General features: G+C 49.2%; 1 protein-coding gene across 1 annotated transcript in view; it reads left to right on the top strand.

Annotated features, from left to right (window-relative positions):
• The window catches only part of HMCN1 (hemicentin 1), a 921,797-nt gene that overhangs the window by 352,615 nt on the left and 556,171 nt on the right, over positions 1-13,011 (top strand). The window contains exons 34-35 of the mRNA XM_075322013.1: positions 3,513-3,682; positions 4,431-4,582. Coding sequence (XP_075178128.1) covers positions 3,513-3,682; positions 4,431-4,582 — 322 coding nt within the window. The remainder of the gene's footprint in view (positions 1-3,512; positions 3,683-4,430; positions 4,583-13,011) is intronic.

Raw genomic sequence — 13,011 nt, 5'->3', positions numbered from 1 at the left:
ATCTCCGTTTGTGTGGGAGAAGAAGCATGAGGAGTCCTTTCATCAGCTGATGACGGCCTTGACGGGAGAGGAAATCCTGGCGTACCCTGATTACAGCCTCCCGTTCATCCTCTACACCGATGCCAGCAATGTGGGCTTGGGAGCGGTCCTGTCCCAGGTCCAGGACGGGCGAGAAAAGGTGATCACCTATGCCAGCAGAAAACTCCGGCCCACGGAAAGGAACCCCGAAAATTACAGCTCCTTCAAGCTTGAGCTCCTGGCCCTGGTGTGGGCAATCACCGAGAGGTTCCGACATTATCTTGCAGCAGCAAAATTCACAGCTTACACGGACAATAATCCGTTGACTCACCTGGACACGGCCAAACTGGACGCTCTGGAACAGCGGTGGGTGGCCAGGCTATCTAATTATGACTTCACTATCAAATTCAGAGCCGGCCGCAAGAACACCAACGCGGATGCGTTGTCTCGGATGCCCCACCTGCTGGATGGGGAGTCAGAAGACGATGACCTCGAAGAGATTGAGCTGCCCGCGTTCCATCGGCCACCGGTCGAAAAATTACATGTCAAACAACAACAGGCGAACCTGGACCCGCTACCCAGCCAGGGACGGCGAGAAGCCCAAGACCAAGTGCCTGCCGTCCAGTTGGTCAAGATTGAGCAAGGTAACTCCGGAATGGATCCGGCAGCACCCCCTGAGGCCCAGCGGCTGTGGAAAGAGAGAGCCCGGCTGTACCTGCATGAGGGAAAGCTGTATAGAGGGCTGATCAACCCGAAGTGTCATGAGAAGGTTCGTCAGCTGGTGGTCCCTCAGGCCAGCGTGCCCAAAGTCCTACGGGCATATCACGATGGCGCTGGGCATTTCGGCTGGAAAAAGCTGGAGATGTTGTTGAGAGAGCGGTTCTATTGTAGTGGGATGCGAGAATCTGTGGAGGCTTGGTGCCGAGAGTGCGGCCCCTGTGCGCTGAGAAGAAAGGATGAAGTCAGCCAAAGAATCCCTCTACAGCCGATCATCACCCATCAACCGCTGGAGTTGGTTGCCTTGGACCACGTCAAGCTTACACCCAGCCGGAACGGGTATACCTATGCTTTGACCATCGTGGACCACTACTCCAGGTTCATGGTGGTTGTTCCAGTCAAGGATTTGACCGGCCGTACTGCAGCCAGGGCATTCCAGACCTACTTCTGTCGACCGCACGGATACCCGGTGAGGGTACTTACGGACCAGAGTTCAGCATTCGAAGCAGAGGTGTTTCAAGAATTCTGCCAATTGTATGGTTGTAAGAAGATCAGGACCACGTCATACCATGCCCAGACTAATCGGATGTGTGAAAAGATAAACCACCTGGTCCTGGATCTCCTCAAGGTGATACCGTTTGAAGAGCGGAACCTGTGGCCAGAAAAGCTGCCTGACCTGGTAGACATGTACAATAACATCCCTTGTAGTTCTACCAAATGCACCCCGGCGTATCTGATGAGAGCCCGACCGGGCCAGCTTCCGGTGGACCTGGAAATGGGCTTGGAATCTCCTGAGGCCTTTCCTTTGACTGCTGGCTGGGATGCTCGGCGGTAAATCCAATACCGACAAGTCCAGGAGTATGTGGAGAAGAATCTCGGTCAGAGCCGAGAGAAACAGGCGCAACGCTTCAATAAGCGAGCATCGGCCATCCCCTTTGAGCCGGGAGATGTTGGGCTGAAGCAGAAGAGACGGACCCATAAGCTAGATGACCAGTGGGAAAGGACTCCGTATGTCGTACAGCCCACTGAATGGGAGAATGAGAAGGCTTATGTGATCAGTCACGACCAGGGGAAGACTGCCACTACGGTTTCCAGGGACCATCTGAAGAAGTGTCCTCACCCCTTGAGGGTGACAACCGAAGTTCCGGTTCCGACGCTGAGCGGGGAAAAGGAGAAGAGGGTGATCCACACAGTGATGGGCGATTTTCCAGCAGATTGGCCTATGCACAACGGTGCGGTGATTGTTCCGATGATAATGTTCCCACAATACGTGAAAGAAATGGAGACGGAAACGCCCGCCAGTGAGCCACTCGCTGTATATCCTATGTGGGCCGGATCCGGGGACTCGAGCGGCGCTCCTCGCCCGTGAGTGAAAAGGGGGGTGATTTAGTCCGTGACGCCACCCATGGGTTGTGGTGAAGATGGGCACCACCGCTGCTGGTGACGGGGATCCCGGGAGCGATGGTAGGGAGCAGCTGGGATGTTGTTTTCCCCCTCCGTGGGTAGGGGTTGGTGGTCCCGGGGCTCGGTGTTGAGACGAGAAGGCAGTGTCGGTGAGGTGCAGGGTTGCAGGGACAGCGCGGCGCAGTGCCAGACAGCACGGGTGTACTCACTCAGCAAATGAGGCACAAAGTCTCCGGTAAACCAAACGGCTGGATGGACGGGTCCCGCAGCCGGCTGCTGTGTCTCTCCCTGGACAGGTGATGGTGGCTGTCTTTCCCTGCACCTTTGTGTACTGTTTTGACTACGATGGCTTCCAACGGTAGTCCGCTCCCCGGTGTATGGGTACCGGAGGAGCCCGTTTTGCCCGCAGGCGCCGGCCCTTGGGTCTCTAGCCATTGGCGGTGGCTGTACACCCTCACGGTGCGGACGGTTGCCTTCTAACGGGTCTTTGGCTGTTAGGAAACTCCTGGGGTTCTGGTCACACTCGGATTTGACTTTTGTCGGCGGCTTCAAGCCTGGTCGGGGTCCGATGGCCCTGCCTTTGTGTGCTAGCTTCACTTCGCTCTCCGGTCGGTACCGACGGGCCACCGCCCGACCCCGGTCCTACGGTTTCGCGTTGATCCACCACTCCTGCAGACGGCCACCACCGTCTGCCAACCTTGCTGTTAGTGCCTGTGCCACGAACCCAGACACCCAAGTGCTTCCTCCTCACACTCCCAACTCTATCTGTCACTTTTTCCGCCTCCAGGCCTGTGAACTCCTCGGTGGGTGGGGCCAACCGCCTGACCCCGCCCCACCTGGTGTGGACATCAGACACTGGAGGAAGGCAACAAGGGTTTTGTGTTTGGCTCATGTAACTGTCCTGGGGGGTGGGGGTGTGTGTGTGTTACCTGTGACGACCTGGCTAGTTTCAGAGAAAAACATAGCAGGCTGCAATTTTGCAAACAGCCTAATACCTGGAGTCTAGCACATTGTTAGGCAAAAATCTGGTGTTTATCATTTTCCTCTTTCCCTTCACTCCCTAACTTCATTCACTGCTAGCACACATCAGTGCAGGGAAGGGATGCGGACCTGTGCATCTGTCATTAGTTATGTGATCTGTGAGGGGATCTACACCTTGGGGATCCTCTTTATGCCTCCATTTAAAGGGCAGCACACCTCAACTACTTCAAAAGATGTCCAAAATCTGAAGATTTGGATTTCATTTCATATTTAACTTAATTTTGTGAATTACACACTTATATGTCCTTTATTGCTCTCTTTTTATTTTTATATAACTTTTTAGTGCTTTAATTTAAGACTTCATATGTTTAATGCACTTTTTATTTTATAAGGTGGTTTAAAAATGGAATCCCTCTAGACATTGATGATGGTGGGAATATCCAGTCAAATGGTGAAAAACTGATTATTCAAGAATCTGAGTCATCAGATAGCGGAACATATGAGTGCATTGCTAAAAATGAAGCTGGAACCAGCACAAAACTGTTTAATGTCATTGTGCATGGTAAGTAGTACATCAGTAATGAAGCGTTAATGGCGGAGTGCGATAATGAGTGTGATGGTTACTGCAGATAGACAGCAGGGCAAGAATGTAAAAACATGGCGGCTTCCTGGTAATCTGGAAATTCTTTGTGAGTTCCTTGATTGCGCTCGAGTAGTGGGATCCATTCCTGACTCAGACTATATTCTTATAACTTCTAGTTACAAACGTGAATGTAATCAGAGAAATCAATCGCTCTACATTAAACTCCATATTTTCTTTAAAGGTTTGTCTGGTTTCTGAAATAAATAAATACAAAGATATGTAAAAAACCCTTTTCTCACCTATTCAATTACCTTCTATCCAGTGAAAGTGCTCCGATGGTCTTTCCTTACTTTGCTTGTCCACAATTACTGCAGCTTGTCACATGAAATATTAGTGGTGTCAGCAATCAACACTGAGCCAATATGTTGCTAATTATGGAATATGACTGCAGAGGCCACTGATTAGCTTCTGTGGCCAATTTGACATCCCACAGTGCTGGCCCTGTCAGTGACCACCAGAGCCACTATGCTGGAGCAGCAGTGGTTAAGAGCAGAATAGTGTTTTGTTTTTTAAGTTTTTTTCTCACATTTGCAACTTTTTATTTGTTTTGGGGTTTTTTTCAGAAATCAGAAAACTACTATAATGTTTGTGCTAAATATTAGAGCCTATTAATTAACAATACATGCTGATGTGTGCTTAATGTAGATATATTTTGTTTGTACTGCAGTTCGTCCTTCCATTAAACCTGAACAATCACCAGTATCTGTTCTAATGCTGAAATCTATAACATTGCAATGTATTGCTACTGGATTTCCCAGTCCTCACATCACCTGGTTAAAGAATGGTCTGCCTTTTAATGTTGTGAAAGGAAATATTAGAGTAAGTGCACAAAATATATTCACACTTCTTATGTTATTATTACGTGAATCTGAAAACCTGCTGATAATAGGGGTTTCTGAAACCAGGCCTGCAGTTTGTGGGGTTTATGTCACCTTTATGCCCATGTCTCTGCTTTGTTATACAGTTAGGCTATGTGCGCACGTTGCGTACAAGCCCTGCAGAAATTTCTGCAGCGATCTGAAGAGCACATGTGCGCTTTAGATCGCTGCAGAAATGTCCGTAGTGAGCGCCGATTCCATGCGCTCTGCCTGCAGCTCCTGCCATAGACAGAGCAGGAGCTGCCGGCAAAGCGCAGGAAAGAAGTGACATGTAACTTCTTTTTGCGCAGCGCTTCGGCAGTAGCCGAAGCGCTGCGCTCTTAGACGCCACGTGCGCACGGCCCCTGCACAATCTCCATAGACTGTGCAGGGGCCGCAGGACGCATGCAGTTACGCTGCGCTACAAAGCGCAGCGTAACTGCATGTTTTTACGCAACGTGCGCACATAGCCTTAAGCTTATGACACGCGCGCGCCAGGGCGACTCATTACCGGGCCGCGGTTCGGGGACAGGATGTCGTGGTAGAGAGGCCCGATTCCGTGATCCCAGCGGTGTCATTAAATAAAGGTGTAGGGGATGACGTTAGGTTCGTGACTACGCCACCTGTGGTGTGCAGCCAGGTATTAGCCGCCGCTGCGGGAGGTCTTCTCTGGGGCAGATGATAACACAGCTCAGATGGTACAGCTCTCCACAGGCAGAGCTCTGGACCCAGGGAGGATGTGGGGAGTCGTAGTCCCCTGCTGCTTTTCAGCTGTGGCATAGGAAGTTTTGGACGACACAGGGGCTGCTGTTAAAGTTCTTCACTCACTGAGTTGTTGCCACCTTTGGACTGCTGGACTTCGCTGTCATGCGCTCCAGCTGATTCCAGATATTTTGAAGGGCAGAACCAGTATTTCTTTCAGTGAGTGCTTCCTCCCTGCTCTGTGTTATGTGAGTCCCTGCGCCTTGAAGCTTTGCTGGGACCTGAGTCCTTGTATTGGCTCTGTTCCTGTCCCATATGGCAGGCAGCTTGAGTCTGTTACTAGTGCCACTCTTGTGTCACGACTCCTGTTTCTATATGCTGCTGTGCCCCGGGCTCTGTTTGTGGGATAGAAGACTTGAAACCCTCTGCACGGCGGATTCTCCTATATGTGACATGTCACGGAGGGTAGAGTGAGAGCTGGAGAAGTAGGGAGACAGCCTTGGCAGTATAGCATAGCATAGACAGTATTTGGAGGGGGACTTCAAACCGGTATGCAGAACGTTGGACTGCACTCGGATGGCATCCAAGTGCTGTCTGGTATACACCCACACAGACAATGGAGAAGAACACAGCCTATGAGAAGCCTTGGTTAGGGAGCTGGTTTACATAAGGTGCAACATGCAAGCCACACTCTGTAATCTCTGACTGTAGAGAGCAGTCCTGGTAAGGAGGCTGGCTGGCAAAAGATGGAATCCATGCCCCCGAGCTTTGACATGAAAGTCCCAAAAGGGAGAGGGAGCACTCGGGGGCTGCTGCAGAGCTGTAATGTGAGGTCACAGTAAGAGTTCACTCGCATTAGTAATGATTAGAGTTGAGCGCGGTTCGTGATTCTCCAGTTCGCGGTTCGAGTGATTTTGGGGGGGTTTCTAGATCGAACTAGAACTCGAGCTTTTTGCTAAAAGTTCGTTAGCTCGAGTTACGTTCGAGAACGGTTCTATCAGCAAAAAGCCAAGCTAATTACTAGCTGGCTTTTCGCTGTAATAGTGTAAGTCACTCTGTGACTCACACTATTATGAAATTTCAGCGTATAGTGTGCAGGAACTGCGTGTTCAGATCACTGCTGCTGGGATAATGGCGATCGCCATTTTTTTTTTTCCTTCCCTAAGCGCGCGTGTAGTGGGGCGGGCCAGCATGTCAGTCAATCCCAGACACACACACAGCTAAGTGGACTTTTTGCCAGACAAGCAAGGGCATGTGTCATAGGCTGTCCATGTCACATGTCCCAGCATTATAAATACGGCCATCTGCCCGTCTGGACGCCATTATCTGCCTTCTGCTTCTGGGTGACAGTCACCGCAGATGCAGCTCCTGCCGCCGATCCTGCTGTGTACGCTCTACACACAGCGCTATACAGAATAGAGATAGAAGTTTCTTTCAGCCCTTTTAAGGGCTAATTACAGCTGGCTCAGAGCCATAGGTGACAGTCAGGTCAGTGGAAACAGTTTTTAACAGCTACAGATAACAGCGTCTGTGTAGCTAAGCTCAGGGACTTCCTTGCTGCATTTCACCATTAGGAGGGATAGAAAGTGAGGCTTCCTTTCCTCTACACTGACCCACAACCCGGCCACTGTACCCTCCTGCCCTTTTTAGCAAAGCTATTTTAATTGCAGAGTGCTGCCAGTTAGTGGCATCCAAAAAGTGGCTCTTGGACTCCATTAGTGTCCCACTGGTGCCAAGCAATTTCCAGCACCTCTGCATTGGACCATCAAGCTCATTTTTACTAAGCCATTGTACTAGCAAACACTGAGAAAACTTAGTGGCATCCTAAAAGTGGCTGTTGGACTTCATTAGTGTCCCACTGGTGCCAAGCTATTTCCAGCACCTCTGCATTGCACCCTCAAGCTCATTTTTACTAAGCCATTATAATAGGAAACACTGAGGAAACTTAGTGGCATCCAAAACGTGGATGTTGGACTTCATTAGTGTCCCACTGGTGGCAAGCAATTTCCAGCACCTCTGCATTACACCCTCCTGCTCATTTTTTAATAAGCTATAATAATAGCAAAAAATGCTTCAACTTAGTGTCATCCAAAAAGTGGCTGATGTACTCCATTTGTGCCCCACTGGTGGCAAGCAATTTCCAGCACCTCTGCATTACACCCCACTGCTCATTTTTTAATTAGCTATAATAATAGCAAAAAATGCTCCAACTTAGTGGCATCCAAAAAGTGGCTGTTGTACTCCATTTTTGCCCCACAGGTGGCAAGCAATTCCAGCACCTCTGCATTACACCCTCCTGCTCATTTTTTAATAAGCTATAATAATAGCAAAAAATGCTGCAACTTAGCGGCATCCAAAAAGTGGCTGTTGTACTCCATTTGTGCCCCACTGGTGGCACGCAATTTCCAGCACCTCTGCATTACACCCTCCTGCTCATTTTTTAATAAGCTATAATAATAGCAAAAAAAGCTGCAAGTTAGTGGCATCCAAAAAGTGGCTGTTGTACTCCATTTGTGCCCCACTGGTGGCAAGCAATTTCCAGAACCTCTGCATTACACCCTCCTGCTCATTTTTTAATAAGCTATTATATATATACGTCATAACGTATTTCAGCAGGGCTCTGCGGTGCTGCCACAGACGCTGTAACGTGCAGATTCCAATTCCAGCATGTCGGAACATTGCATTTCAGGCATTTAACCGCCAGACCTTAAGGGTATGTGCTCACTAGGCGTTTTTTTCACGCTGCGTTTTTATGTGCGTTTTTGTCTCAAAAAACGCACCCGCGGCTAAAAAACGCGACAAAAACGCATGCGTTTTTGCCGCGATTTGGTGCGTTTTTTGCTGCGTTTTTGCTCACTGCGTTTTTAATCAGTGCACAATTCCATTAAAGATTGTTGATGAAAAAAAAAAAAGGTCTGATGTCATTTCCTTCTTCAAAATGTTCATTGTATGCAGGAGAGCAGACAGCTGCAGAACTAGTGTATGCAGGAGAGCAGACAGCAGCTGCAGAACTACAAGGCTCAGCATCCTCCATTCACTAGTGTATGCAGGAGAGCAGACAGCAGCTGCAGAACTACAAGGCGCAGCATCCTCCATCCAGGACTGTATGCAGTTTTTTGCCCAAAAAGAAAAAAAAATGACATGGGCTTCGCCATATTTTTGTATGCTAGCCGGGTACAGCAGGCAGGTACGGGCTGCCCCCAATCCCCAGCTGCCTATTTGTACCCGGCTGGGAACCAAAAATATAGAGAAGCCCTTTTTTTTAATTATTTCATGAATTTTATGAAATAATTAAAAAAAAAAAAATGACGTGGGCTTCGCCTAATTTTTGAGTCCAGCCGGGTACAACTAGGCAGCTGGGGATTGGAATCCACAGTGCAGAGTGCCCAAGATTTCTGGGCACCCCCACTGCGAATTGCAGTCCGCAGCCACCCCAGAAAATGGCGCTTTCATAGAAGCGCCATCTTCTGGCGCTGTATCCAACTCTTCCAGCTGCCCTGATGCCGGGTGGCTAGCTGGGTAATAATGGAGTTAGGGCTAGCTGTATATTATCAGCTTGCCCTAAGCCCGAAATTCATGGTGTCATGCCAATATTAGACATGGCCACCATGAATTTCTAGTAATGATAAAAAAAAAAACACAACACACAGAAAAATATTTTTATTAGAAATAAAACACAACACAATTAGTGACTCCATCTTTATTGAAATAAAGAACCCCCCTCCGCAGTAATCCTGGGTCAAGGATCCCGCGCTGTCCAATCCGGATCCAATATCATCTGATCGGTTTGCTGGAAGGCAAAGCGATCAGATGATGTGTCAGCTTCAAGTGCCTGAATCACATCACACATCAGCTGATTGTATAAAAGCCGATTATACAATCAGCTGATGCATCAGTAGAAAAAAAAAAATAATGGACAGGAGTCTGATCCTGTCCGATCGCTGCAGGAGCTGCCGGTAATCAGCTGATGAAGTCCCCTGACGGCAGGATCAGCTGATAGCCGGCCGGGCGCGAAAAAGCCGGCGAGACTACGATCAGCTGATGCGTCAGGTGACTGCATCAGGTGATCCACCGCCAGGTCCTGCAAGCAAGGTCCTGCCCCGGGGAGACTGCACACAGCCAGAGTGGCGGTACCGAGACAGGGGCTGGGAGTGGGCATGGCACCGGGACCCTGCAGACAGGTGAGTATATATGACATTTGTTTTTTTTCTACTGTTCACTTTGGTTTTCGCCGCTGCCTCCACCTCCCGCCCAGACATGGCGCCGCACGGGAGCTGACATGCACAGGACGGGAGGTGGACGCAGCGGTGACGGTACCGGGAGGATTCATGCTTCTGTGTTTACCAACAGAAGGAATCCTCTTCCTGTACACGTCACTGTAGTACCCACCCCTTGCGTTTATAGCTGCGTTTTTAGTCATAGAAACGCGGCTATATGCGTTTTTCATTGCGTTGTTGAACTTCTCATTGAACTCAATGGGTGAAAAACGCAGTGAAAAACGCAGAAATAATTGACATGCTGCATTTTTGTGGTCACCACAAAAACGCAGCTACAAAAAAACGCTGTGTGCGGACAGCACTTATGAAAACCCATAGACATTGCTGGGGAAGCAATGTCACTGCGTTTTCAGCACAAAAACGTGGTAAAAAACGCCGCTAAAAACGCGGCAAAAACGCCTAGTGCGCACAAGGCCTAAGACTTCAGGAGCGATGAAAGTTGTTGAGCTGCTGGGTGCGAACGATGGAAGTGAGCACATAGCGAGCGTGCCCACTGTACAAGGCCATGTAGGCCGGGATGGTGTTTTCAAAATTGCTGGAGAATCAGATTCAACACGTGAGCCATACAAGGCACATGTATCACATTGCCCTGACGAAGACCCGCAGCCAGGTTTGCATCATTGCCACACACGGCTGTTAAGTCACCACCGGAGTCCACTCCGTCAATTTGTACTCCTGTCGCCAGGTGACAACGTGTTCCTTTCGTGCATAGTGCTGATGATGGGAGAGGAGTCGACGGCAGCGGCGCAGGTGGACGCAGGTTATGGTCACCCACTGGGCTGCGCTACCTGGACAGATGCAGAACCACTGGCTGAATGCAGGTGGTGTGTATCTCACAGATGAAGTACCATCATTTAGCTACAACCAATGGGAAGACACCACACCCTTTTTTAGGCCCATCCTGTCTGCAGACCACTGCCAGATATAGCTTTGAACCTCTGGTTACTGTTACCCCCAGTTCAGTTTTATGATTTTGTGTGCTTGTTACCTACTTTCCTGCTTGCTGTTTATGTACCTCGTTGGCCGATTCGCATTTCACCTCTGCTTGTTTTCTGATTAAGTCCTGTCCTTCCCATTCTGTTCCTCTTCCTCAATTAATGTTTTGACCCTGCATGACTACTATTCTCTGGAACTGCAGCCTTCCACAGGTATTGATCAACTTCGGCCCTGTGTAATTCAAAATCACTGTATAGGGGTTAAAGGGTTTCAGGGTTCTGGGGGTCCAGCTTGGTGAGTGGCTTCCCTCTAGCCTATCTATTACAGCCCGTCTGAGTGTGTCAATCCAGGCAGGCATTACACCGTGCCCTCGACAGAAGGACATGTAGGCAGGGATAGTGTTTTAATTGTCGCACCCGGCATTCCCTGCCTGCTGGTTGAGTGGAGACAACCATTGATGAAACTCGGTCTCACTCTCCAGAGCTTACCGTCCACAACTCCTCAGCGGTGTGACTCACATTTCCCAGACATTTCTAAGTAAAGAGTCAACCGCATCATGCTGTTGAGCTCTGCTGCCAGCATAGTAAGGAGGTGTGTGGGATTCCTTGGGCGCAGTTACAAGGAAGGGTGGCCTGACCACACAGAGTTTGGGCCGAGGTGGAGGACCCACACGAGGTTGAGGAGGCAGAAGCAGTGGAGGAACTTGTACATACAGAGGAAGGATTGACACACAAGTCGTGGGGACGGCAAGACTTGTACAGCAAACCCTTCTGCATCTCTCACCATAGTTACCCAGTGCCCAGTCAGCAACATGTAACTCACCTGTCCATGCTTACTGGTCCAAGTATCTGTGGTGAAATGCACCCTGTCACACACAGAGTTTCTCAAGGAATCGGTGAGGTTGTGTGCGACCTGCTGTGGTAGCGCGGGCACGCCTTTCTTGGAGAAGGAGTGACGACTGGCCATCGGCTCTTGGGGCACTGCAATGGGCATAAGGTCTCGAAAATCCTCGGTCTCAAAAGGGTGTAAAGGCAGCCTTTCTGTTGCCAACAAGTTGCAGATGATGAAACTCAACCTCTTTGGCATGTCATGCACTTTGAAAATCATGTAAAACACAGCGAGGGGACTCCAACCACAGTCTCCCTCATTTCCACTAATTGGGCCACACACACCCCACTTGACTGGCATCAGTTGACCCCCATTTTCAAGATGAAAAAGATGCTTTGCATTAAGCACTCTCAAAAATACGCGTGCCTTTCACCACCCCTGGATGACCCAGGGGAAGAAAAGTCCTCTGAGAGCCATGACTTGTTCATCTTGGTTCTTTTACAAACACAGCGAGGGGACTCCAACCACAGTTTCCCTTGTTGCCACTAATTGGGCCACACACACCCCACTTGACTGGCATCAGTTGAGCCCCCTTTTGAAAAAAAAAAGATGCTTTGCATGAAGCACTCTCAAAAATACGCGTGCCTTTTGCCTCCCCTGGCTGACCCAGGGGAAGAAAAGTCCTCTGAGAGCCATGACTTGTTCATCTTGGTTCTTTTTTCAAAAGCGAGGGGACTCCAACCACAGTCTCCCTCGTTTCCACTAATTGGGCCACACACACCCCACTTGACTGGCATCAGTTGACCCCCATTTTCAAGCTTACAAAGATGCTTTGCATGAAGCACTCACAAAAATACATGTGCCTTTCGCCTCCCCTGGCTGAGCCAGGGGAAGAAAAGTCCTCTGAGAGCCATGACTTCCTCATCTTGGTGAACGTTAGTATGTCCACATTGTCAGTGAACAGATGCGTGTGCTTATCTGTCAGCACACCCCCAGCAGCACTGAGGACACGTTCTGAGAAAACGCTGGCTGCGGGACACAACAAGATCCCCAAGGCGTATGTGGTGAGCTCAGGCAATTTATCCAGATTGGAAGCCTAAAATGAGCAGGGCTCAAGTTGCACAGTAATGGCATCGATCTTCCCTTGTATATACTCATATATTTGTGTCTCCTCCTCTTTTTCCTTGTCCAGCTCTTTTGTTTTCGCATGAGTATATGTCCTTGTCACTTTCCCATGTGTTTGTGTTATGTTGTGAGTTGTTTGTCACCTTTTGGACACCTTTGAGGGTGTTTTCTAGGTGTTTTTATGTGTTTGTGATTGCCTCCTATTGTTTCCTATGGGTTCGAGCGGTTCGCCGAACCAGTTCGCCGAACCGAACTCGAACTAGACCTCCGTTCGACGAACTGAGCTCGAGCCAAACTGCGACCGGTTCGCTCGTCTCTAGTAATGATTCTGTCATGTAAGAGAATTGGATACTACAAGGAAATGAAACTTGGCTCAAACTTTGCTCTGAGCGTGAGCCGAGTGTCAGTCACTATGCTTCAATTTTCTTGCATAAGAGAATCAGAGAAAAGATGAGGAGAAGATAGAGAACCTTAGTTCTCCATCTTCTCCAGTGTCTGTATCGGTGTATATTGGAGAGAACTT

This window comes from Anomaloglossus baeobatrachus, chromosome 8 (assembly GCF_048569485.1).
Source record: "Anomaloglossus baeobatrachus isolate aAnoBae1 chromosome 8, aAnoBae1.hap1, whole genome shotgun sequence".
NCBI lineage: Eukaryota > Metazoa > Chordata > Amphibia > Anura > Aromobatidae > Anomaloglossus > Anomaloglossus baeobatrachus.
Note: the sequence above shows the minus strand (reverse complement) of the source record. Positions and strands in the feature narration are given on the sequence as shown.